This window comes from Haliotis rufescens, unplaced genomic scaffold, assembly GCF_023055435.1.
Source record: "Haliotis rufescens isolate VD_foot unplaced genomic scaffold, xgHalRufe1.0.p SCAF_79, whole genome shotgun sequence".
NCBI classification, from domain to species: Eukaryota; Metazoa; Mollusca; class Gastropoda; order Lepetellida; family Haliotidae; genus Haliotis; species Haliotis rufescens.
Window position 1 is genome coordinate 1528595 of NW_025964371.1, and position 24123 is coordinate 1552717.

A 24123-nucleotide genomic window follows, 5' to 3' on the forward strand; every position below is an offset into this window, starting at 1 on the left:
ATGACAACATCTTTTATATCAGAACTACTGTTCATAACCAAAATTCATATGTCATTAAATGTCAACAATGAATACATAAAAAGAGCTTAACAATACTGAAAAAAATAGCAATAAATTAGCAACTGAATAAAACATCTGTTATGTGGGCTCACAGATTTTGCGTGTACTGTATGGTTATTTCGCTTCATAATTACAGTGTTTAAACATTAATTACATCAAGGGTAGTTTGAATCATATTAATTGAACAAACACATTACTTATTTAAAGATACATTTGTTTATTTACGCTTTGATTGCATACATTCAATAAAATATAAGATTGACAACAGGTGCACAACAATTACTTTGCTTCCACGAGCTGAACCAATGTATAAACGTTATAATATTATATTTTATACTTTTTTAATATACACCATATTGTTTGATTATGAACCTGAGTGTAATAGTCCAATGAAAATTACATTGGACTTTTCTGATAACAGGCCAAATTTGTGTTCAAAATCACCAGAAGGCTATTATTGGTCACCATAAAAAAAACCAAAGAAAATTAAGGTTTGGGAAGTATGTTATATTTGGATGGTTCTGGGGATGGGGCCTGTTGTTTTTTCACACAAATTTCGGCAAGAATGCATTTGTCATGGTTACCTAGATAAATATATAAATATATTGTTTGTGGTCTTCATTCTAGTCTATATTGGCATTTCGTTGGAATCCTACTTTGATCAGATACAAATATTTTTCTTTATTTATCGTATAGTAAATGTCGGCCATCTTGAATTCAAGATGGTCGCCTTCAGTTGACTCCACTATTCATAATGATGTTATGAAACTCAAAAGTTTATGATTTCAGGTAATATCTTATGCATTTCATTAACTTACTATTAACATTGCGCAAGTTCAATGAATAATGGTTTTTAATACTTAACATTATCATCAGCTTCTTGTAATCTTTGAAAGAGTTTTTGTTTTATACTTTATTTGAAGGAAATAGAGGGAAAGAGAAAAGTTGTTTAACTTTCTTGACATATGTTTCACACCAGCAGGAGAACCTGAATAACAGGTTAAGAATAATGTTGTCATGCCTGAATTATGCTACTGGCAGTCTCATGTAACTCAAAATTCTTTTTTGACTTAATAACTGCAAAAGGCATTACTCATTTAACCCCAAATAGATTGTTATTACATCACATAAAGCGCCTATTACAACCTTTATTTTGCAGGTCTTAATTACTGGATTAAAGTTGACAACTTCACAACCGTTTTCCCATTACAACCATAATTTCTTCTGACTGAAAATATTATTTCATTTAATCAATATGCTTAGTTACATTAGAACAGTTCAAAGTAGAACTGTTGGGGATCTAATTCATAATATGCCCACTGCATATCCTGTTATTATCCCCTTTTTATTCTACATACATAACTAACCCCTTTTTCATAGCAGTCAGTACTTCTTCAGGCGTCAATACACACATATTGCTATATGTCACCAACAATTGAAGATAATCAGAGACAAAGAAATATATTGCAATGTTAAATGTAGACAAGTAGCAAAGCGTTCCTTAGTCCACATTAATCTTCATCAATAACATCGTCACACAGCCCGGATGTTCTCTTCTTAGAGCAACTGCCTTTGGAACATAGACTTGAAATTGTTGAGCTAGTACAATTAATTTCCTTGATAAGATTATCAGGGGCAGCACGTTTGCCTGTGATTGTTGCAATAATGGTCCCATCCACGGTTTTGAATCCACATTCATGCATGTCCAACACAGTTTTGAGGTGAATCCATGTGGAAACCTGTGAAGAACACGAAGAGAATGGAAGTAACATGCTCTGCTTGCCAATGGCATTCTCTCTACAGGTACAAACTTAGGGAGACGGCAAACAAATACCTCAGTTCATCAAGGCAGCGTCCTTCGTCAACTGTGTTGTACAGAGCACTGACAAATCTTTCACCTGCTGAAGTGAACATGTCTTACGGAGCTGACACGTCTCCAAAAACCGATGCTGAATCATGAAGTGTGTCTGTTGACTGCAGCAGCTTGAAGTGCTTCTCTTTTCCAAGGCTGAACAAGGCAGAAGTGGTATCGCAACACGACATGGCATGCACAATAGGCAAGACCTTGTTTACACTGATTGATAGAAATGAGTTGTACCTTTGACTTCATGAAGAGATTAGTTCCAGGTTTGCTGTGATGGATCAGTAACACCAAGATATCTGTGTCATCTGCATAAACAACCACTTCATCTGTGCTCTCTGCCATCATGATAGCTTGACTTACAACCACAACATCAGCATCGCCCTCTTCGGCTGCATGTTCAAAATGTATTCCTTCTGCTGCTAGATGTTTTGCAAGCAGGTAGATAAAAGCCTGCTTGTTCTGCTTGTTTGACATAAAGCTTGCTTTATCCTGACGGACAGGTGTTGAGTTCTTCACTATTAAGTCTGGTGCAGATACCTTCATAATCTTTCTTCTCTTCTGTTCAAGCTCCTTTGTGGTCGTGGCTTCATGTGTGTCAAACACTACACAAGATGGCCGATGTTGTGTTGTCCGATGGATTACACTGTCAACAGAGATCCTGCAGACGTCTTCATTCGTAACGATCTTTGGCCGTGGTATCTGCTGAAGAAGCGCGCATCTTCAAAACAACATCCCAAACTTCATTCCTGTCATATTTAACTGAATCCTTGTGCCAATCTCAAATGTTTCATCAATGTTGTCAACTGCAACAACTTCACTGGCAATATTTCTTAGTTGATGTTCTGAAGCTGCCATGAAAGGGTTGTGACTCCTAAGAAATGAGAGGAACGTCTGTAAATCAGCATAATCTTGATTTATCCGGCCTAGATTCATATCTCTGTGGTGATCAACAATCTCTAAGGAGGTGTTGGTCATCAGTCGTAGAGCATCAGCCACAGCTTACTTGTCCTTGAAAGTGATCTTTTTCTGTTCTTTCAGTTCTACCAGTTGCACATAAAGCTGATTCATTGATTCATCTGTGTCAAAGGTGTCATGATCTCCCTTAAACATTTCTTGCTAAAACTTATTCAGTTGATCTGCTGTGTCCTTGGAAATGATAGACTTATCTTCAGGCATCATCGTCACCAACTCATCAGCAATTGTAAGTTTGTCAGATTCCAGTAGTGTGACATGGAGTGCTGCATCAGTCAAAAGGCATGCCCTCAAGGTCTTTGAATATGACTTGCCATCAAACATCTTTGGGAGACTCTTCTTTGCATACATAGTTGCCCAAAGTTCATCCAGGCCACTGTCTTACATTTGCAACCAGCACCCAGGTAGGACATAAGTTGATGAAATCCTCCAAGCCTCAACTGAACGTGAGAAAACTCATTGGGGATGTCGGTCTTGATTTTGTACCCTTTGGCATAAAGAGGCTTATCAAATGTCAGTTGAGCACAACATTGTCCAAGCTTTATTCTCCGAAAATCAACAAATCTCATGGTGCTTTAGACTGCCTCATTTGTTTGAGGATTCAACGATATCATTCGGTTGTAGGTGACTGATGTGCAGATGCACTGACCACTTGCAATCTCGGACATAAAGCCTTGCCAGTTAGGTGATGAACGGCTGTAAAGACTTGACAAGAGTCACATTGAATCCAGTTAAAGGATTTTACTGACTGAAATGTTTATCTGAGGTAATTCCAAAAAAATCACATCAAAATTACGGTTCCTTGCCGGTTGCTTTTATGGATGCACCATATTTCCAAAGTTTCAAGCCAAAAGTAAATCAGATGAAGACACCTTTCTTCTTTGTATCTGTACTGAACTTTGATGCGCTGGAGCTTCACATGTAACAATTCCAAGAACATGTGTTGCTTGATGCCCATTCAATGTGTCTTCATTTTAGTCAAAAATTGTCAGCAACCCACTGACAAAATCCTGATGAGACGTCTCCTTGTGAGGTTTGAGGCATATCATCACATTTTTTAGAAAGTACTGCAGCTTTTTCAAAATCTAAGACCTGGTCATAGGAGACACTCATTCCAAGGGTGGAGAGAAGATTCCAGGCAACACGGGATCGTGTTGTTTGATGGATGAATAGTCCAGTAGACAAGAGCAGTGGAGATACGAATGACTGCATGAGTATATGGCATACAGAAACTATAAAGATCCTTTGTCTGAGGCAGGCGGATGGACTTCGTGGTTTATCAAAAGAATTCTGCATCAACATGAGAAGTAGTGGTGGAACTTGTTTTTCAAGAAGCTCAATATCAATTTCACCTAGTTGTGGATCCACATCTGTGTTTGGTGCCATGTCCTTCGAGTGATTTTTGACTGTCTGTCCAATGGATTTTGCTGCTTTGAGGTCTTCATTGGCTGTGTTATCAACTTGTGATTCATGATATGATTCATGAAATGTAGAACATGCCTCATCTGTTAAAGTCACAACATTTGGTTTTCCATCAACTTCTGCAATGGTGATCCTTGATTCAAAGTATTGAAGGAGGCGGCGTTTAAAATGCTTCAGGCTATAGGGTGGAATCCCAGAAGGCAGAACACCAGTATACTCATTCAACAGCTCTTGTACAGTGTACAGCTTTCCATTCTGCATTCTCTAATGCGAGTTTTAACATCGGCTGCCTTATCATCAGATCTTCTCTGACAGAGGCCAAGGAGGGTTTCCTTCAGAATACTTCTTTTCCCACTGCTGACAATTTCGACATTGCTGATTGCTGAATTCCTATTTAGATGTTTTTGTAGATCTACAATTGTTTTTACTTGCCTTTCGCGGCATTCCATCAGTCTGTCCGCTAGAGTAACTGCCCTTTGTCAAAGGGAAGCTACTCTAACCCTAGTCTACGGCCACGTTCAGACGTTGTTGACAGTTGGCCTGTCCTGTCATAATGTTAAGAAGTGCAGTCAGATGTACACACAGCGACAAAACGAAACAAGATAACAATTCAAACATATTTCGGCCAAATCCTACTATATTTTAATTTGTGGAAAAGGTTTCAAGCCGCAAAGGTCTACAGGCACAGATATGGCTACTGATCCCGCTTGGCTAGGCCTAGTGCCCTAGAAAAATTGTTGCGAAATATATATCTCCAAAGTTGCCAAAACGTATAAAATGCTTTAGCTACGTCACAGTGAGACACTGATTTTCAATATATTCGACTGTTCTTTTGATAATCATAGCAGTTATCTCTGTAGTTTATCCAGATTCCCGATGTTTAATTCTGACTCGATCGTCGAATGACAAGGGCGACGCCATGTTGGTTTATAAAGACTGAAAGTAGTCCCTACTTGAACTTTGATATTTGCATCTCTATCCACATATGACCCCAACGGATATCGTTTTTATCTGTTGACTTTATCCTGCCGAGAAACCTACCCATTATATTGATAAACATGAATACCAAACAAAGATACATAGTGGGGAAGTTAAGGCTGAATTTTGACAAAATTTGGCTCTTTGGGTTAAAAGCAACAAACTTGGAACACTTATACATTGAACATTGCTGGATATGAATCAACCTCAGCAGTGCCACCTGTTGGTAGAAAATCCAAGATGGCCACCAAAACAGTTAAAACTGACGTCCAAAAGAAACTTTACCAGAGTTTGAAATCACTCTTGCTCAAAAACAACAAAACATACATGCATGAAGTAAAGTGTATTGAGTAGATCAATATACCAACATAATCAACACTGAAAATTACAATCATACCGCGACCGAGAATGACGTCAGAGCCAAGAGTAAAAACTCTTCGACGCACAGAAAAGTCAGTCGTCTGATGAGGTCACGTGGGATTTGACGCCATTCTTCTTGGAGGGCCAAGATCAGTTCTTGCCGGTTGGCTGGAGAGTGTGGTCGTTGTCGAACACGACGATCCATCAAGTCCCAGAGGTGTTCTATGGGGGACATGTCGGGTGAGCGTGCAGGCCACGGCAGGACGTTGACGTTGTTGGCTGCGAGGAAGTTAGTGACAATTCTGGCTGTATGAGCTCTAGCGTTGTCATGCTGATTAATGACACCACGTGGCTGCTGTTGGAGAAATGGTAGGACAACTGGACGAAGAATGTTATCCATGTAACGCTGAGCTGTCAAGTCTCCGTCAACGATGACCAGCGGTGTCCTCTCCTGCCCACAGATCCCTCCCCACACCATGACACTCCCTCCACCATATGGTACGACCTCCTGCACGCAACTCGCCGCCGTTCGTTCACCCCTTCGGCGGTAAACACGTTGTCTTCCATCAGCCCTAAACATACAGAATCGACTTTCGTCAGTGAAGACAACCCTCTGCCAGTCACGTCGTTGCCAACGTCGTACAGTCCGGGTCCATCTCAATCGCAGTCGACGATGTTGCGCTGTCAATAGCTGTCCTCTGTATGGTCTAAAAGCCCTGATTCCATGAGCCCTGAGTCTCCTGGCCAATGTCTGTCGACTAACCCTGTGACCTAAGGCATTTGTCGCCGATGACGTCACTGTCAGGAAGCGATTTCGGAAGTGCAAGGTACGCAAGTACCGGTCATCATGGGGCGTGGTCACCCTGGGTCTGCCTGTTCTTGGCCTGTCAGCGGTCCGCCATGTCTGTCTGTAACGTTGCATCAAGTTGGTAACGGCAACGCACGTGCATTTGCAGTTGTCTGTGGTGCACGTGTTTTTCACTTTTTCACGAGTTTTCTCGCAAACATGTAACAGACGATTAACATTTTCTGCATACACAAGTGTTGTATTTAGGTTATGTGTTTTAGATAGACTTCATCGAAAAAAAAAAATATGCTTTGTCTGAAATTTATATTTTCAGTTGGTAAAGTTTCTTTTGGACGTCAGTTTATCATGATTATTTTGTCAATTTTAGTAATTTATGCAAACTTAATTGCACCAATGTTGTACATAATTCAAATCTAATATGCAGCGCCGACTGGTGGTGTTCAATACTTTTTCATGAAACTTTGCAGGTCTGTCAAGTGCATGCTGCACTGGAATTTTTATTTTTTACGTTTCGATGGCAACAAGATGGACTTAGGTTCTGTGAGGGTAGGGTTAGATTCCGGAGCATAACTCATAAACCGTCAATATTTTTTCATGAAACTTTGCAGGTTTGTCAGGTTCATGCGGAACTGGTGCCCTTTGCTATTTAGAAATTTTAGAAATTTTTATTTTTTACAATTTCCATGACAAGTTCCACCTCGGTTAAAAAAGGTTAGGGTTTGTTTAGATTTAATTATGTCATAAATTCTGCAACAGGGGCGTGGGGTATAGCTACGTTAGTGGCAAACTCTTGTTTCAATTATTTTATGGTCAATTTGAGAAACACAAATAATTGTGAAATGTTAATCGCCTTAAAACAAGTTTACACTAGAAATTCGCCTCTACTCCAATTTACTCATCGACTCTGATTGGGAGGCGCAACGAAACTTATCGTGGAGACATCAGATTATCTGAGTATCAGTAAAATATAACGTTCCGCCTTAACATCATATAGACTAGTCACTTTTCACATTTGAAAATAAGAACAACGTGAATTTCATGATATAATTTACAAACATATTTTTGAAATGGTTGATATTATATAGTTTAAGATTCAGTTAATCAGAAGTGATTTGCCGCTTTTCTCGTCAGCTTAAGGCACGTCTGTCAGATTTTTCAATCCATCTATAACAAGTTTCACACAACCATGAGGTATTTGGGATATGAGAAACAGTCAATCTATTCCGTTGAACAGAAATATATCCAAAAGATGACCCCCGCCTCGTCAAATGATTGAAAACAATAACAGACAAAGATAGTGGATTTGACTAACTCGAATCAAATGCTAGGACTGAGGATTTCACGCAAAGACAAACACGTCAGAGTAAGATAATGGTTACATTTTACTTCTCGTGTTAATATTCTTATTCTCATTGTCAACATTTATCATCATCAGCAGCAAATTTTTTCAAGATGAGAAAAATACTGTAACAGACTCGTACTAACATACTAACGGCTATAACGAACACGGGTATCATGTATTACGGTTATAACGAACATGGATATCACGTACTAACAATAAGAACGAACACGGGTAACAAGTACCAAAGGTTATAACGAACACGGATGTCACATACTAACGATTATCACGAACACGGGCGTCACGTACTAACAATTGACATGAACACGGGTATCACGTATTTCGGTTATTACGAACACGGATATCTCGTACTAACGATTCGAACGAACACGGGTAACATGTACAAAAAGTTATATCGAACACAGATGTCACATACTAACGATTATCACGAACACGGGCGTCTCGTATTAACGGTTATATAGAACACGGATGTCACGTATTAACGTTTATAACGAACACGGATTTCATGCATTAACGTTTATAACGAACACGGATTTCACGTATTAACGGTTATAACGAACACGGATGTCACGTATTAACGGTTATTAAGAACATGGATGTCATGCATTAATGTTTATAACGAACACGGGCATCACGTACTAACCGTTATAACGAACATGGGTGCTTAGGGTTCTTTAAATCGTAGATGACTGCTCTATACACACACTTCACCCACAACACACTGCACCCCATATACGCATACTGCACCATTCACGATTTGTTTGTGTTATAACGCCGCACTCAGCAATATTCCAGCTATATGACGGCGGTCTTTAAATAATCAAGTCTTGATCAGACAATCCAGTGATTGAGATCATGAACAGCGATCTACGATTTTGGGATACGATGGCATGCATCAACCAAGTCAACGCGCCTGACCATCCGATCCCGTTAGTCCCTTCCTACGGCAAGCATAGTCGCCTTTTACGGCAGTCATGGGTTGCTAAAGACCTATTCCACCCATCTAACTGCGGCACCGTTCACAACCTGCACCCTACAATACCATATCGAGAGTGCAATCTCCCATCACGTGATATCAGGGTTGTCAGCGAGTAATTAAACCGGGGATCTACATTCATACAACGTGTGAAGTCTGATAGCTGTTACCTCTCGATCCAACCGACACCTAACACATTCGGACATAATGATCGCCCTCATGGTCGAAGGGGTGCGATTCTTGACCACGTCCTGTCAAAAAACGTTAAAATATGGCACTTGTTGTTATCCTACCTGGCGTTCGGGAATAAAGTGGTACAACAAGGGCTGGTCGGCTCGGAGTCCGTATACTGTGTTTGAGTTGGCTAGTCAGTTGAACTCCGGCATAGTATCTCAGTCAGCTAGCACTAGTCCGGATAAGTACACGCACAAGCTTAAAGGCAAGAACTCGCAAACGCACACGAACACGCATATACACATGTGCATGCACGTCGCTAATGGCCCTGTCACACTACAACGTTTTAGAGTAACTTGCACCTAGCGTGTAAAAGACAGTTTATGCTGTCATACTTCGAGCTTTCATCGAAAACCCATGATTTTTGCGTATCCATTGGTTGGTTGGTTTGTTGTTTAACGCCGCACTCAGCAATAGTCCAGCTATGTGACGGCGGTCTGTAAATAATCGAATCTGGACCAGACAATCCAGTGATTGATATCATGAGCATCGATCCAAGCAATTGGGATCGATGACATGCTTCAACCAAGTCAGCGAGCCTGACCATCCGATCCGGTTGGTCGCCTTTTACGACAAGCATAGTCATGGGTTGCTGAAGAAGGATTCTACCCCGGAATCTTCACGGGTCCATAGCGTATACACAAAGAGAGTTTACCGCATATGTAACGCATATCTAACTTATTTGTAGCGTATCACTGACTTAAAAATAACTAATGACAGCGTATAAAAGCGTATTGCCAGCGTGTGTCTGGCGTGTTAAGCGTATGACCAGCGTATGTCAAGCGTATGAGTAACGTATGACTAGCGCGTTCAGCGTAGGGGATAGGTGCCTAAAACGGGCCGTATGGGTAACGAATATCTGACGTATGTATGTCGAGCGTACCCTTTAAGTATGCCTAACGTATAATTCATACATTCATTCGTTCCCATACGCCGAAAAGCTTGTGCATGCACAAACATGTTTTTAAGCATCGGCGTACTACAACGTATACCAGCGGGCGTTTAACGTATACAACTTACACCTAACTGATCCATAGTGTGTTTCAGCTTTGCCGGCGTTTTGGCAAAAATTCTCATACGTCGCCATACGTTACTGCTATACTTTGCAGTGTGACAGGGCCATAAATAAGAATAATCTTGAACGCAACGTTGAACCCCATTTCACCTTACGTCAGCCAGGTTCCCTCTGAATATTACACGGTCGTTCACTAATATCTATTTATCTGTGTTCAATAAACAGAGGAGACCAAGGGTGGCCCAGCTAAGGCGGCAGCCATGTTGACTTCACCAACTGAAGAGACACACAATGATACACATGTTACATGTAACTCTGGGAACCGGGGCCCAAGACATCTTGCGTCCAGAAAGTTATGACCATGCGTTCGAGTCCAGGTTTCTATGTGAGTCAGCATCAAACCCGTGCTCGCGGGTTTGAAATCGGGCTTCCTCCAACATCACGCTAACGCCGTGTTGATAGAATCGGGCCCATTCTACCGCCCATCTAGACAAAGTGAGGGTCCAAGAGGACCAAGGAACACTATTGCCGGCACTGGCGCCCTCAACCACCAGACTCCCTTCCTCTACAGTCACAGGGGCGCAGCCCACGGCAAACAGGCTGCCCACATCGGTCGCCACAGGGCGGGAGCGGGGTTTGGAGAGAGAGAGAGAGAGAGGGAGAGCAAGGGCGAGTTGGAGTGGGTATGTGGGAGTGGGAGTATGTCTGCAACGTTGATGCTGCTAGGCTAATAATCGTACGATCAGCGGATCCTGACACGACTATGGGACGCAACTCAGAATCTGCCGTTGTTGGGAAGCCGCGTTGAAGAGATACTTTTCCATCAAACGACCTACATATGTGACGTATTTCATGGGATGAAATGAGAGCTGTTGAAAAATATTTAACAATTTATTAAACAACCTCAATAGACTCCCAGGGCATGTTTATGCGCAATGCCAATATATACAAAACCCTCAAATGAAAAACAAAAATCTACAATAGTTTTAACCGCGTTTATTACCATGTCGTAACAAGGCCAGATACATGATCCGCACGAGTTATTTTGCTTTACATATGATGTATTTATGGTTGTGATCATAGAAATACGACCACGCCCATCTCAGTGTGTTCACCAGCTAGGGCAGCGCGGAACAACGTTTGGTACCAAGGTTGAACTTCCAGTCCATGTCATTGTAGCCGGGGACGTACCAGCCAGACCAGCCGCCACCGAACCACTGTATCTTGTAGGCGATAATACGGCCTCCCTCAGCTATCTGGTCAGCAAAGGGGTTGAGTCCAGCCGGCCAAATACAGTTAAGGGTAGGACGTCTTGTCACCTTGGTACATTTGGCCTGTGAATCAAAATGACTCGCACCATTTGTTTCCATGTTTTTAAGGTGAACAATTGACTTGCCTTTGCTTGTGTTTGTGACGGGTGCCACCGGTGGCTCAATGTTTCGCAAACACCTGGTATCGTCACTATTTGTTAGTGATTCATAAACCAATGCTCATGCCATATTCGGAATCGTACAATCGACTTTGCTTTTGGCAGAGATTTCTTATGAATAAGAGCGTTTTGTCACTTTTGTTTACAGTTTTTGCTGTTTAGCATCTTATCAAGTGTAGGATTGCTTTAACCAGGTACGTTTGTTGAGGATGTTAGTATCAAGGGTATATTATTTGAACAACATTCTGTTGAATGTCCCTGAAACATCCTACATCCTGGATGAGTGAGTGAGTATGTTTTTACGCCACTTTGGGCAATATTTAAAACAATATCACGGCGGGGAACACCAGAAGTTGGCTTCATACACTGTACCCACGTCGGAAATCGAACCCGGGTCTTCGGCGTGACGAGCGAACGCTTTAACCACTAGGCTACCCGACCGCCCCTCATCCTGGATGAAGGGAAAGCAAGACACCATCAGCTATAACTTCCGTTCTGGTTGTGACTCGGGTATTGGGTATCTAACAGAACCTTGTGTATACATGATACATTTATAATAATAATACCCTGTGTTCTCAGAAAATATCTATTCCATGATCCGGATACCTTCCGGATACCTCCGGACACTTACCCAAAACGCGTCCTGGTATCCGGTGGCAAATACCTTGCCGGATACCAGATCCGTGGTATCCGGCATTGACACCTCACAGGAAAGTATGCCACCTGGAATCCGGGTATCCGGCACCGGATACCTCACCGGATACCTCAATCTGGGTGTCCAAGGATCCGGCACCGGATACCTCATCGGATACTTCATTCAGAGTTTCCAAGAACTTGTCATAATTTGGGGTGTGCATTTTGTTCAATTATGTGTGAAACACCTAAAAATATATTGGAAACTAACCATGAAAATTGAACATTGCTGAAGGTATCCGGCAGGTATCCGGATGCAATTTTTCTCCTAGTAAATAATGTTAGCCTGGGCATAACAGATAGTTGTAGTAATATTCTATGTTATTTTAGTTGTAAATATCCCCTTAAAGGTGAGATCTATGGGCATGTACTTTTGGTGAAAACATTTTTCAAGTTCATATATATTTCATTTTAGATGTTCAGCGTATTAAATGAAAAGCATTCAGTCCTGGTATAAGGTATCCTTACATTTCATCTTCATATTCCCAGTTTGTTCTAGCCTAGTGGTTGAAGCGTTTGATTCACCACATCGGTACAATGTGTGAAGCCTATTACTTGGTGTCACCCATCATGATATTGTTGGAGTTTTGCCCATAAAGTGGCATAACACCATACTCACTCTGACAAAAAAATGAAAGTCATTGGCTATGTGCTCACTTGGGCCTTTGTTCCTGGTGTGATTAAAAGATTATTTTGGAACTGTATCAGTACTTGTTACATCTTGCCAGACGAGTTTCGTTGAAGTTTGAAACAGAATATCATTAACCCAAATGGGTGCATAAGACTAATGGCATCCACAGAAAACACCTAATAAAGTACTGGTACATAAAAATATCAATGTAATTTTTCTACTGACATGGAACTAAAAACTTCGTTCAGTGAGCTGTATTAATTGTAGGAAAACATTCAGGGCATTAGTATATTTGATATATGTTAGCACCTTTTATGAATGATCAATATCATAATTCTTTAAAGAAGCAAAACAAAAAAATTGTTCAGATAAAAAATCATATTTATTGATTTTATGACATTTCATTGGTTCAGTAACCAGATGTGCAAGAACATTCAAAATCTGAAACAGATGCTTCAATGCCATTTTCTAAATAAACAAATTAGTCAAATCGCAGAAGAATTTCAAGGTAGAAGAATATCTAAAGTCAATTATGTTAGTGCAGTAAACCACAAAAGTCATTCAGATTTGTATAGTCAGCATCAGTGTACACCACATAAACATAGTCACAATGCTGTGGTAGTAATTCCTTTAGACTTGATTAGTGTCGTAATAAAACAACCTACAAAATCACACTGATGTGGCATGATTCATTCAGAATCATCACTTTCTGAGGTGAACCTGTTAGTTGTTCTGGGGAGGATTATTCATCATCTGGAGAGTCCTTTGTATGACTTGTCTGATCTGGTGTCATTGTGAAATCCAGGTGCCTGAAACAATTTATAACATCTTTAAAAGCTTGTTATTAAAAATATAAGAAACACACATATATTGACAAAGGGTAAAAAGTTGGTTTCTCAATCAGAAAGGTAATGACATTTATCAAGCAACTGATATTTAACCATGTTAACCAACGTAAAAAGCCATAGCAAACAGTAAATTTTACGGAAAATACAAAATTGTAACTGATCTTCTGAAAACAATTCCTGTAGTGCCATAAAGCTCACCTGAATTTTTCTCAAATGTTTGCATTACATCAAAATATAAGGAAGAGTAAACAAGGCAATGCAAAATTGCATAAAATAGGTTCTTATACATAAAAACAGAACTGTTCATGATTATCAAAACTTTCAATCACACAAGTCATGTAAGCGATCTCAAATACTATATAGTGAGTGAGCAAGTTAGTATAGTTTCATACAGCTTTTAGCAAAAATAATTCCAGCAATATATCTGCGGGGACACCAGAAATGGGCTTTTCGCACAGTACCCATGTGGGTAATAGAACCCGGGGCTTCGGGGAACGCTTTACCCACTAGACTACCAAATACAAATATCATCCCAAATACAAAAGTAAGTAACATTAAGATTTCATAAAACAGATATTTTCGCCAAATATCAAGTCACTAAACAACTGATTGAATTACTGATTAGAGGAGCAAATACATTTCAATGTAGCAGCTGAATCAGGCTTAATTGGAATCGTTCCTTGCTTTAGTTGCAATGGGAGCCACATTGGAAATAATGATCTCACATATTATTGATATTTAATATCTACCATTAATTGGTAGGCCAAAATAGACACTGATACAAAAAATTAACTGACCCACCTGAACCATCAACTAAAAACTATGTATATTACATATAAGGGACCTTGATTCGGCTACTGGCAATATTCATGAGTCAAATCATTATCATATTTTTATCATTAAACCTATCTTTAATGAAGATTAACAATAATGGGAAAAACTGCCAAATATATTGGTCAAGTGTAATCATAATTTAAGTGGTTCTATTCAGTTTTGGAACTTTTCAAGGGTAACTTCTTTGATAGGCATTTAGAAGTTGGAGTACTAAGTAAGGATAAGAATTTATGGATGAGCAACTTCTTCATTACATTTAAGAGCGACGTTTAATAACGTTGTTAGAACCTACACCGAAACGACGCTCTTAATTGTAATAAAGAAGTTGTTCATCCATAAATTCTTATCCTTACTTTTCAAGGGTAATTGTATTCCTATTTGAACACTCATTTGATTGTTATAAAGTTACACAGTATTGGATCTATCGTCTGTTTCTAAATACAGTGGAACCCATTTTTGACTTGCGTGACATAATTGAATCATACCCCAAGTTCATTATGCATTGTTATGCATCTGCACAGATTGGTCAAAGTCCTTGTCACACACATAGTTTGCTACAAGGCAGAATCCAATAAGTACAGTTGAGACGTCAGGTTGTATCGAAACAAACAGTCTGATAATCTCAAGGATGGCATTGGTAGCATCAAGGGATGTAGCTTATCCTAATTAAACATTAAACAAGTGACATAATCTCTTCTACAGAACACATGATGTTTATCATCTCGTTACGTTCACAACAGCTCATTAGCAAGATGAACTCAGTATCAACTCATGGTGGATTAGGGATTTACAGGGCAAATAGTGTCCGATGGGTATTATCACTTGCAATTATCTGTTAATTACTTAATTGAGTAGTGACGGCTTAGTTAGTTTCCAACCATACTGAATGCTATGCTACTCATCAAGTCAGTTTACTAGGTAACATGTTTCTGTGGACCAAGGAAATGTATCTTGCCAGATAATAATTTTTTCTACTTAAAAAGTTATACTTATCAGTTATAAAATAATGACAGTTTTGATGTGCAATTCTCCCTACAAAGACATTTAACATTTGATATACATAAACTGTCTGTTGAAACTATCATGATGCTAATATACAAATCGCACAAAACAACACACATGCATATACTGGTACATAGCCAAACATACATAATTTTTACAAGCGTATGTACATGCTTGTACACATATACCTCTACATACTGGCATATCACACATACAAACAATCATTAGATTGATGTAATTGTTCAAAAATATTTTACATACAAAAACAAGTGAACAGATTCCGTAATAGCATGGTTAATATCGGGAGATGTTTTAGCATTTCCATTTTCACAGAATCAAAGTCATATCCTTTCATGACTCAGATCAGCTTGTAGTGATTTAAATTCACATAAAACTGATTCATGTCAAATGACCTATCCCGCACGTGTGGCACCTGTTATAAAAATACCATTCATTACTTATTTGTGTGGGCACTCGTGAAGAGCAACCTCCTCGTGGTGAGTGCTGGGTAACGCTAATAGCTCTTCCCCCATGTGGAACCGGGGTAGAATATTTCCACAGCACCCCATTGCTGATCGTAAAAGGCGACCAAATTGGGCAACCTGTTTGCCGTGGGTTGCGCCCCTGTGTCGGGGGAGGACGGGATTCTGGTGGTTGAGGGCACTGGAGCCAGGAACCGGTGTTCCTTTTGCCCAGCACACCACTTCGACCTTTACTTCGCCTAGACGGGTGGTAGAATTGGCCCGATTCTATCAATCGGCTGGTCATGCCATGCCCTGTGCTTGGAATAATTGGAAGTCGAAATATTATATCAAAAAGTTTGAAATCACGATATATGATACCCTATTTATGTATATCTGTATTTTGCCTAGAGTCCTATGCCAGAAGGCGGTGGCTCATGGGCCAATCTGGTGATATGGACCTCTGAATTCTGTGCTTCTTGAGAGAGGTGTCATGGGCCGAACCAGCCTAGCACTTATTCTTTTAGTTCTCGGCACTCGTGAAGAGCAACCTCCTCGTGGTGAGTGCTGGGTAACGCAAATCGCTCTTCCCCCGTGTGGAACCGGGGTAGAATATTTCCACAGCACCCCATTGCTGGTCGTAAGAGGCGACCAAAGTGGGCAGCCCGTTTGCCGTGGGTTGCGTCCCTGTGTCGGCGGAGGACGGGAGTCTGGTAGTTGAGGGCACTGGTTCCTGGAACTGTGTTCCTTTGCCCAACACACTACTTCGACCCTTACTTCGCCTAGACGGGTGGTAAGATGGGCCCGGTCTTATCAATCGGCTGGTCATGCCAGGCCCTGTGCGTAATATTGTCTATGCACACATGTGTTGTATTTTATTGTTTATTTTGGTCTTGGCCATCCATAACTTGTGTATGTTCTCAATTTTGGATTGTATACATTGCCTAGAGTCTTACGCCAGAAGGCGGTGGCTCATGGGCCAATCTGGTACTTTCGACCTCTGAGTTCTGTATGTCTTCAATTTCTTGCCATGGGCCGAACCAGCCTGACATTTTATTTGATAGACAAATACAGCTATTCATGTTGTTCTTACTGGAGTATAACACCTCTGTATCCCTGATGTTTGCATGTTGGAGATCCGGTGCAGGACAACATCGCTCTTTGTAGCACTCCATGGTGGGTGGGGAGCAGGGGTGCTGAATACATTAATTTCATCATGGCTCACAATATATCTGGTTCAAACCGCAATGACAAGAAGAGACGTCTGGAAGCTGAGATTTTCTCATCTGACGACGATGCTTCTATTTCACAAACTTCAAATTCTTGGGCTCGGTTTATCGTAGTGGAATCACGTAATCAACTACCTTTGAAAATCAATCCCTTCGCTATTTCTAAAGCCATTGAAGGAATCTGTGGTGAGGTGAAGAATGTTTCACGGCTCCGGAGCGGCTCTCTTTTGGTGGAGTGTGCACGGAGACAGCAGGCTATTAATCTTTTAAAATGTACTAGCTTTGCTAACACAGAAGTTGTTATTTCTGAACACAGAACGTTGAATTCGAGTCGGGGGATCATCCGCGACAGAGCTCGTTGCCTGGCAGAAATGTCAGAAGATGACATTTTGGAAGAACTTAAAGGACAAAGTGTAACATCTGTGAAACGTTTCAATAGAAAAGATGGTGAAAATTTCGTTCCAACAAATACTTATTTGTTCTCCTTTTCTCTTTCAACAATTCCACAATCTATTAAGGCGGGCTATTTTAACATCGGAGTGGAGGTGTATGTCCCCAATCCGCTCCGATGTTACAAATGTCAGAAGTTTGGGCACGGCTCCAAATCATGTGATCGTCCAACTGTTTGCCACCGTTGTGGTGGAAATCATGATGGTACAGGCTGTACAGCAGACCTGAAATGTACCAATTGTAAGGGTGAACATGTAGCATCATCTAAATCCTGCCCTTTTTGGACACGTGAAAAAGACATTTTGACAATCAAATGTCAAAACAACATCAGTTACTTTGATGCCAAAAAACTCTTTGATAGCCGGACACCTTCATCCAAACAATCTTATGCTGCTGCTGCTGTCTCTCGCCCTTCAACAAGTAGATCTATAGAATGTCAGACGGACTTGACGTGGACACATTCTGAACACCCGCTGACTCTGACTACATCATGTGACAGTCAAACAACTCATTCTGTCAGCCCAGGTGAAATGTCTCCAGATTCTATCATTGTGACTCAGGTTGTGGCCCCATCTACACCCACTCCTGATATACCAGCTACCAACAAACCATCAACTGAAATGCCCAAAAAACAAAAGAAGAAACAAAACAAGAAAATTTCTACTAAGATCCCTACTCTCACTGAAACATCTGTAGGTGTTCACAATTATTTTGAGCCTCTTGAGATGGATGTCACCCCATCTTCACACCACAGCAGTGGTGACTCCTCTTCACGTTTACGTGAACGATCTCCGGTAGAACCACCATGAATCATTCGAATCTAATTCAATGGAATTGCCGAGGACTTAGGCACAATTTTAACGAACTGCAATTATTATCAACGGATATTTGTCCATCAGCAATTTCTTTACAAGAAACGTACCTTAAAACAACCGACAAATTTGATTTAAGGCAGTATAGTTCGTATCATTCCTTCTCTCCTCCGGGAGATAAAGCTACTGGAGGAGCTTCTTTTTTGGTGCGGCGGGGCGCTGTTCACAGTCCTGTTCCGCTTGACACGAATATGCAAGCTGTTGCAGTTAGACTTACACTGCATATTGCCTTCACACTTTGCTCCTTATACATTCCTCCATCCTCAAATCTTCAGCGTAATGATCTACAAAAACTGTACGACCAGCTCCCAAAGCCCTGTCTCATCATGGGTGATCTAAATGGTCATAATCCTTTATGGGGAAGTTCAACCATTAATCAAAAGGGTAAAGTCATCGAGGATTTTGTTTCTGATAATGACCTCTGCATCTTTAACGATGACTCGGACACCTACTTACACCCTGCAACTGGTACGTATTCATCATTAGATCTGTCTTTGACGGATTCAGTTTTGTTGAATGAATTCTCATGGTCCGTCCATGATGACCTATGTGGGAGTGACCATTTCCCCACGGTGCTTAAACCAATTAATCCTGCTGATGATCCACCTTCACCTCGATGGAATTTTGTGAAGGCTGATTGGCTTTTATTTCAATCTTTATGCAAAGATAAATTACTACCTACGTCTTTTCAGAATGTTACTGACCCGATTCAGTTGTTCTCAGATCTACTGAATGAAATTGCTGATGAATCAATACCTAAGTCCTCGATCAACCCACGTGTTCGTAAACCGTGGTTTGATGACACTTGCAAACACGCTAGGAAATGTCGTAAGAAGGCGGAGAAATATTTCCGTAAACATCCCACTGTCCATAACTTGAACATCGTCAAAATTTCAAATGCTAAGGCGAGACGTCTATTCAAACAAAATAAACGTCAATCCTGGCAGACTTATGTCTCCAAAATTAACTCCCGTACCCCTATGTCCAAGGTATGGAACATGATCAAAAAGATCAAAGGCAAGGGATCAAATTCTACAGTTAACCATCTGAAGGATGGCGATACTTTGTTAACTGATAAATCTGCCATTGCCAATAGCATTGGTGAAACTTTATCTCATCATTCTTCTTCATCTAATTACGCTCCTGAATTTCAAAAATATCAGCTCCAACAGGAGAAGAAAAAAGTAAATTTTACATCTGATAATGGTGAAGATTACAATGAGGTATTTTCACTACATGAGCTATATACCGCCTTAGGGCAAGCTCATGATACAGCAGCAGGCGCTGATAATATTCATTATCAGCTGCTGAAACACTTGCCCGAATCATGCCTTGAAACTATGTTAAATATATTCGATGATATTTGGACATCTGGGACGTTTCCACCTTCATGGCATAATGCCATTGTTATACCAATACCCAAACCTGGGCGGGATCATTCTGATCCATCAAATTACAGACCTATCTCACTAACTAGCTGTGTTTGTAAAACGATGGAACGCATGGTAAATAATCGATTAGTGTGGTACTTGGAAACAAATAATCTTCTTACCAATATACAGTGTGGTTTCCGGAAGAACAGAAGTACTATCGATCATTTAGTGCGTTTAGAATCGTTCATTAAAAATTCCATTGTAAATAGACAACATGCTGTATCGATCTTTTTCGATTTAGAAAAAGCTTACGATACAACATGGAAACATGGTATTTTAAAAGATCTTCATGATTTTGGATTAAGAGGCCGTCTGCCTCATTTTATATCCCAGTTTTTAACAGACAGGCAATTTCAAGTCCGAGTGGGTACAACCCTGTCTGATCATTATAATCAGGATCAGGGTGTCCCACAAGGCAGTATTTTGTCTGTCACTTTATTCAGTATAAAAATTAACAGTTTGTCAAAAGTTTTAAATGATTCCATTGATGGTTCACTTTTTGTGGACGATTTTAATATTTCATGTCGTGGAAAAAATATGCGTACCATCGAGAGACAGTTACAGCTATGTCTCAACAAAATCGAAAAATGGTGTCTTGAAAATGGTTTTAGGTTTTCAAAAGCTAAGACCAATTGTATTCATTTTTGTAGGAAATACAAGCACCACAAAGATCCAGAACTATTTTTACATGGCACACCTATCAAGGTTGTAGAAGAGGCCAAGTTCCTGGGTCTCATTTTCGATCACCATTTAACTTTTAAGCCGCATATTAACTATCTTAAAACTAAATGCCTGAAGGCTCTAGATTTGTTGAAAGTTGTTGCCAACACGAAGTGGGGAGGTGATCAGTCAACTCTCCTACACTTGTATAGGTCTCTGATCCGCTCTAAATTAGATTATGGCTCCATCGTTTATGGTGGAGCCTGTAAGAGCAATTTACAAAAATTAGATTCCATTCACCATCAGGGCCTAAGACTATGTCTTGGCGCATTTCGAACGTCTCCTGTAGATAGTTTATATGTAGAAGCTGATGAACCATCGTTAAAGCAGCGGCGTATCAAATTATCGCTTCAATATATTGCAAAATTACGTTCTAACCCGTTAAACCCTGCATATAACTGTATATTTCAACCCCTTTACGAAGACCTTTTTCATAGTAAGCCTAAGCTGGTCCCACCACTAGGCATTCGGATTAAACCCCACATTACAGCTGCACATATTGATTTAGATAATATTTCTCCGTTCAGGCTTCTGTCTTCCCCTCCTTGGCAACTTATCAGACCGGAGGTGGACTTGACTCTTACACAATTTACAAAACAAGACACCAATCAATTAGTATATCAGCAAGAATATTTACAAGTTAGAGCTAAATACGAATCCCACCGTTCCATTTTTACAGATGGATCCAAGGACGGCAGCACAGTCTCCAGTGCTGCTGTCATTGGATCCAAAACCGTCTCATCTCGTTTACCAGACCATAGCTCAATTTTCACTGCTGAAGCCAAAGCAATATTAACTGCTTTGGAATATATCCAAAAACAGTACAGTTGTAAACGGTTAATCATCTTTTCCGATTCATTATCGTGTCTACAGGCAATCAAATCTAGCTCTTCACATCATCAATTCATTTTAGATATCTTAGAATTGTATAATGACCTTGCTACTGGCCAATACGACATCGTCTTTTGCTGGTTGCCCAGTCATGTTGGAATCACGGGTAACACTATGGCTGATGCTGCAGCAAAGGCAGCTCTCAACAAATCTGTGACACCACTTCTCCTACCATACAGTGACTATAAACCTGTTATTAGATCCTATATCAAAGACCTAATGCAGAAGAAGTGGGACACTCAAGTGGGTATAAATAAATTACATGCAATCAAAGCAGATATTGGTTATACCTACTTGGGCTGTCAGTCCAGATTTGAAGAAGTCGTATTAAGGCGATGTCGTATTGGCCATTCTCGTTATACTCATGAATATTTGTTAAAAGGTGAGGATCCTCCATTTTGTATCCCTTGTGATGAGAGAATCACAGTCAAGCATGTCCTGCTTGACTGTGTTGATTTTTCCATCACAAGGGACAATTATTTCCAGGTTTCATCTATGAAGGATCTTTTTAAGGTAAGTTCTCATTTAATTATTGCTTTTTTAAAAGAAATAGAATTGATTGATAAATATTGATATGTATTGTAAAAAGTATGCGCTTTTAATTTGGTAAAATGATTATATAACTTAGATTGTTAGTGGCTGTACCTTCAAAGGGGGTTGAAGTAGCGTAAAATAATTGTCCCCCTGTGAGGGTACATAAGTCCTATTTCATTCAAAGTATTTTTCATTTTCCATGTTTTTAATCGTAGAATTCTTGTTGTTTTTAACTGATTTGGCTTAAACTTGCTGACAATCACCAGTAGCCAGAGCGATGGTGTAAATCCTGCTGGGTTACCATGTAGGTAGCAGAAGTATCGTAAGTCCCCATGGTACCTAGTATGGTGACCTACCTTTGGCTATTGGTGATCTAAAGCCCATTTTTATTGTGTACTGTTCTGAATTGTTATGAATTTTATTCTGATATGCTAGTTTTACAATCTACATCTGTGATAGTCTAGTGTTTTTACTGTCCTTTGTCGACAGATTTTATTGTCACTATGTATTAATATATAACTTGATTTAGTCACGTTATGGCTGAAATATTGCCCATGTGACTTAAAACTTAACTCACTCACTCACTCACTCTTTTAGTTCTCATAGCTATTCAAGTTTATATTTGCTGGAGTATAACACCCCTGTAGCCCTGGTGTTGCAGGCCGGCTTCCACTGGAACACCGTCCCCGTTGACACTCAATGGTGGGTGGGGAACAGGGGTGATGAATACTATTCCTTTTACCATGTCTCACAACAATCAATCTGGTTCAGCCAAAAACAACAAACGTAGCCATGTAGATTCTACTCATTCTGATGAAGAAATAAACATATCTCCTGATATTTCTGAAGATTCTTGGCCAAGGTTCATCGTCATTGCTTCTGCAGACGGTAATCCATTGCGACTCAATCCTTTTGCTATCTCCCTTGGTATCAAAGGTGCATGCGGAGAAGTTCAAAATGTCACACGCCTTCGTTCAGGTTCGCTGTTAGTTGAATGTGCACGGAGACAACAAGCTGTTTATCTGTTGTCCTTACAACAGTTTGTTAACACTAAGGTTGTTGTCTCAGTGCACAAGACACTGAATTCCAAAAAAGGCATCATCAGGGACCGCGCTCGTTGTCTGGCTGACATGAGCGAAGAGGACATTGCTAATGAGCTGAAAAGCCAAGGAGTAACTGATGTTAAACGTTTTACGAGGAAAAAGCAAGATGGAACAATCACACAAACGAATACTTACCTTTTCACCTTTTCTCTATCAGTCCTACCCACTTCCATTAAAGCCGGATACTTCAACATCGGAGTGGAGGTCTATGTACCTAACCCGCTCCGTTGTTTCAAATGCCAGCAATTTGGACATGGTGCTAAGTATTGTTGTAACAATGCAGCATGCTTCCGTTGTGGTGGAGCTCATGACAGCTCCGAATGCACAAACACCATCAATTGTGTTAACTGCAGCGGAGGCCATATGGCATCTTCCAAATTCTGTCCAAAGTTTGAATATGAAACAAAAATCCTAAAAATCATATGCAACAACAATATTTCTTATCATGAAGCTAAAAAGTTAATACCTCTTCCATCGCAAACTCCTTTGGCTAAAACTTATTCAGCTGCAGCTTCCTCTCCCTCACCAACCAAAACATCTGTTCAGTGTCAGACATCGATCTCGTGGGTTACTGATCAACAGATCATCCCTGATCCTATTCTCGCTCTTCCAGGAACATCAACATCAGAGACTCAAACTGATGTTCTACCATCTGCACCAGACACTCCTGATGCCATGAAACAAATTGAGAATGTTGAGGGCACTGCCCACCTGACAAACAAGGGAAAAAAACAGCTAAAGAAAAGAGCCAGGGCCCTCCAACACTTGGAGGTGCCTTCTCATACGTCTAACCCTGTTGAGGTTCACAATTCGTTTGAACCTCTGGAGATGGAGGTCACTCCTTCCATCTCCATACCTGGGAGTGGTCCTCCCTCACGTTCCAGATCACCAGTTGAGCCACCATGAGTAGCTCTCCAAATATCATCCAGTGGAATTGCAGAGGA

General features: G+C 40.4%; 1 protein-coding gene across 1 annotated transcript; it reads left to right on the forward strand.

Moving 5' to 3' along the window:
• Positions 1 to 22819: 22819 nt before the first annotated feature.
• On the forward strand, positions 22820 to 24085 carry LOC125376803. The gene has a single exon (XM_048388788.1). The coding sequence runs from the start codon at positions 22820 to 22822 to the stop codon at positions 24083 to 24085; it is 1266 nt and encodes a 421-aa protein (XP_048244745.1).
• The last annotated feature ends 38 nt before the right edge of the window (positions 24086 to 24123 follow it).

Excerpts from the sequence above, each read along its gene's own strand:
- LOC125376803 (XM_048388788.1), top strand. The coding sequence starts at position 22,820 with ATGTCTCACAACAATCAATCTGGTTCAGCCAAAAACAACAAACGTAGC.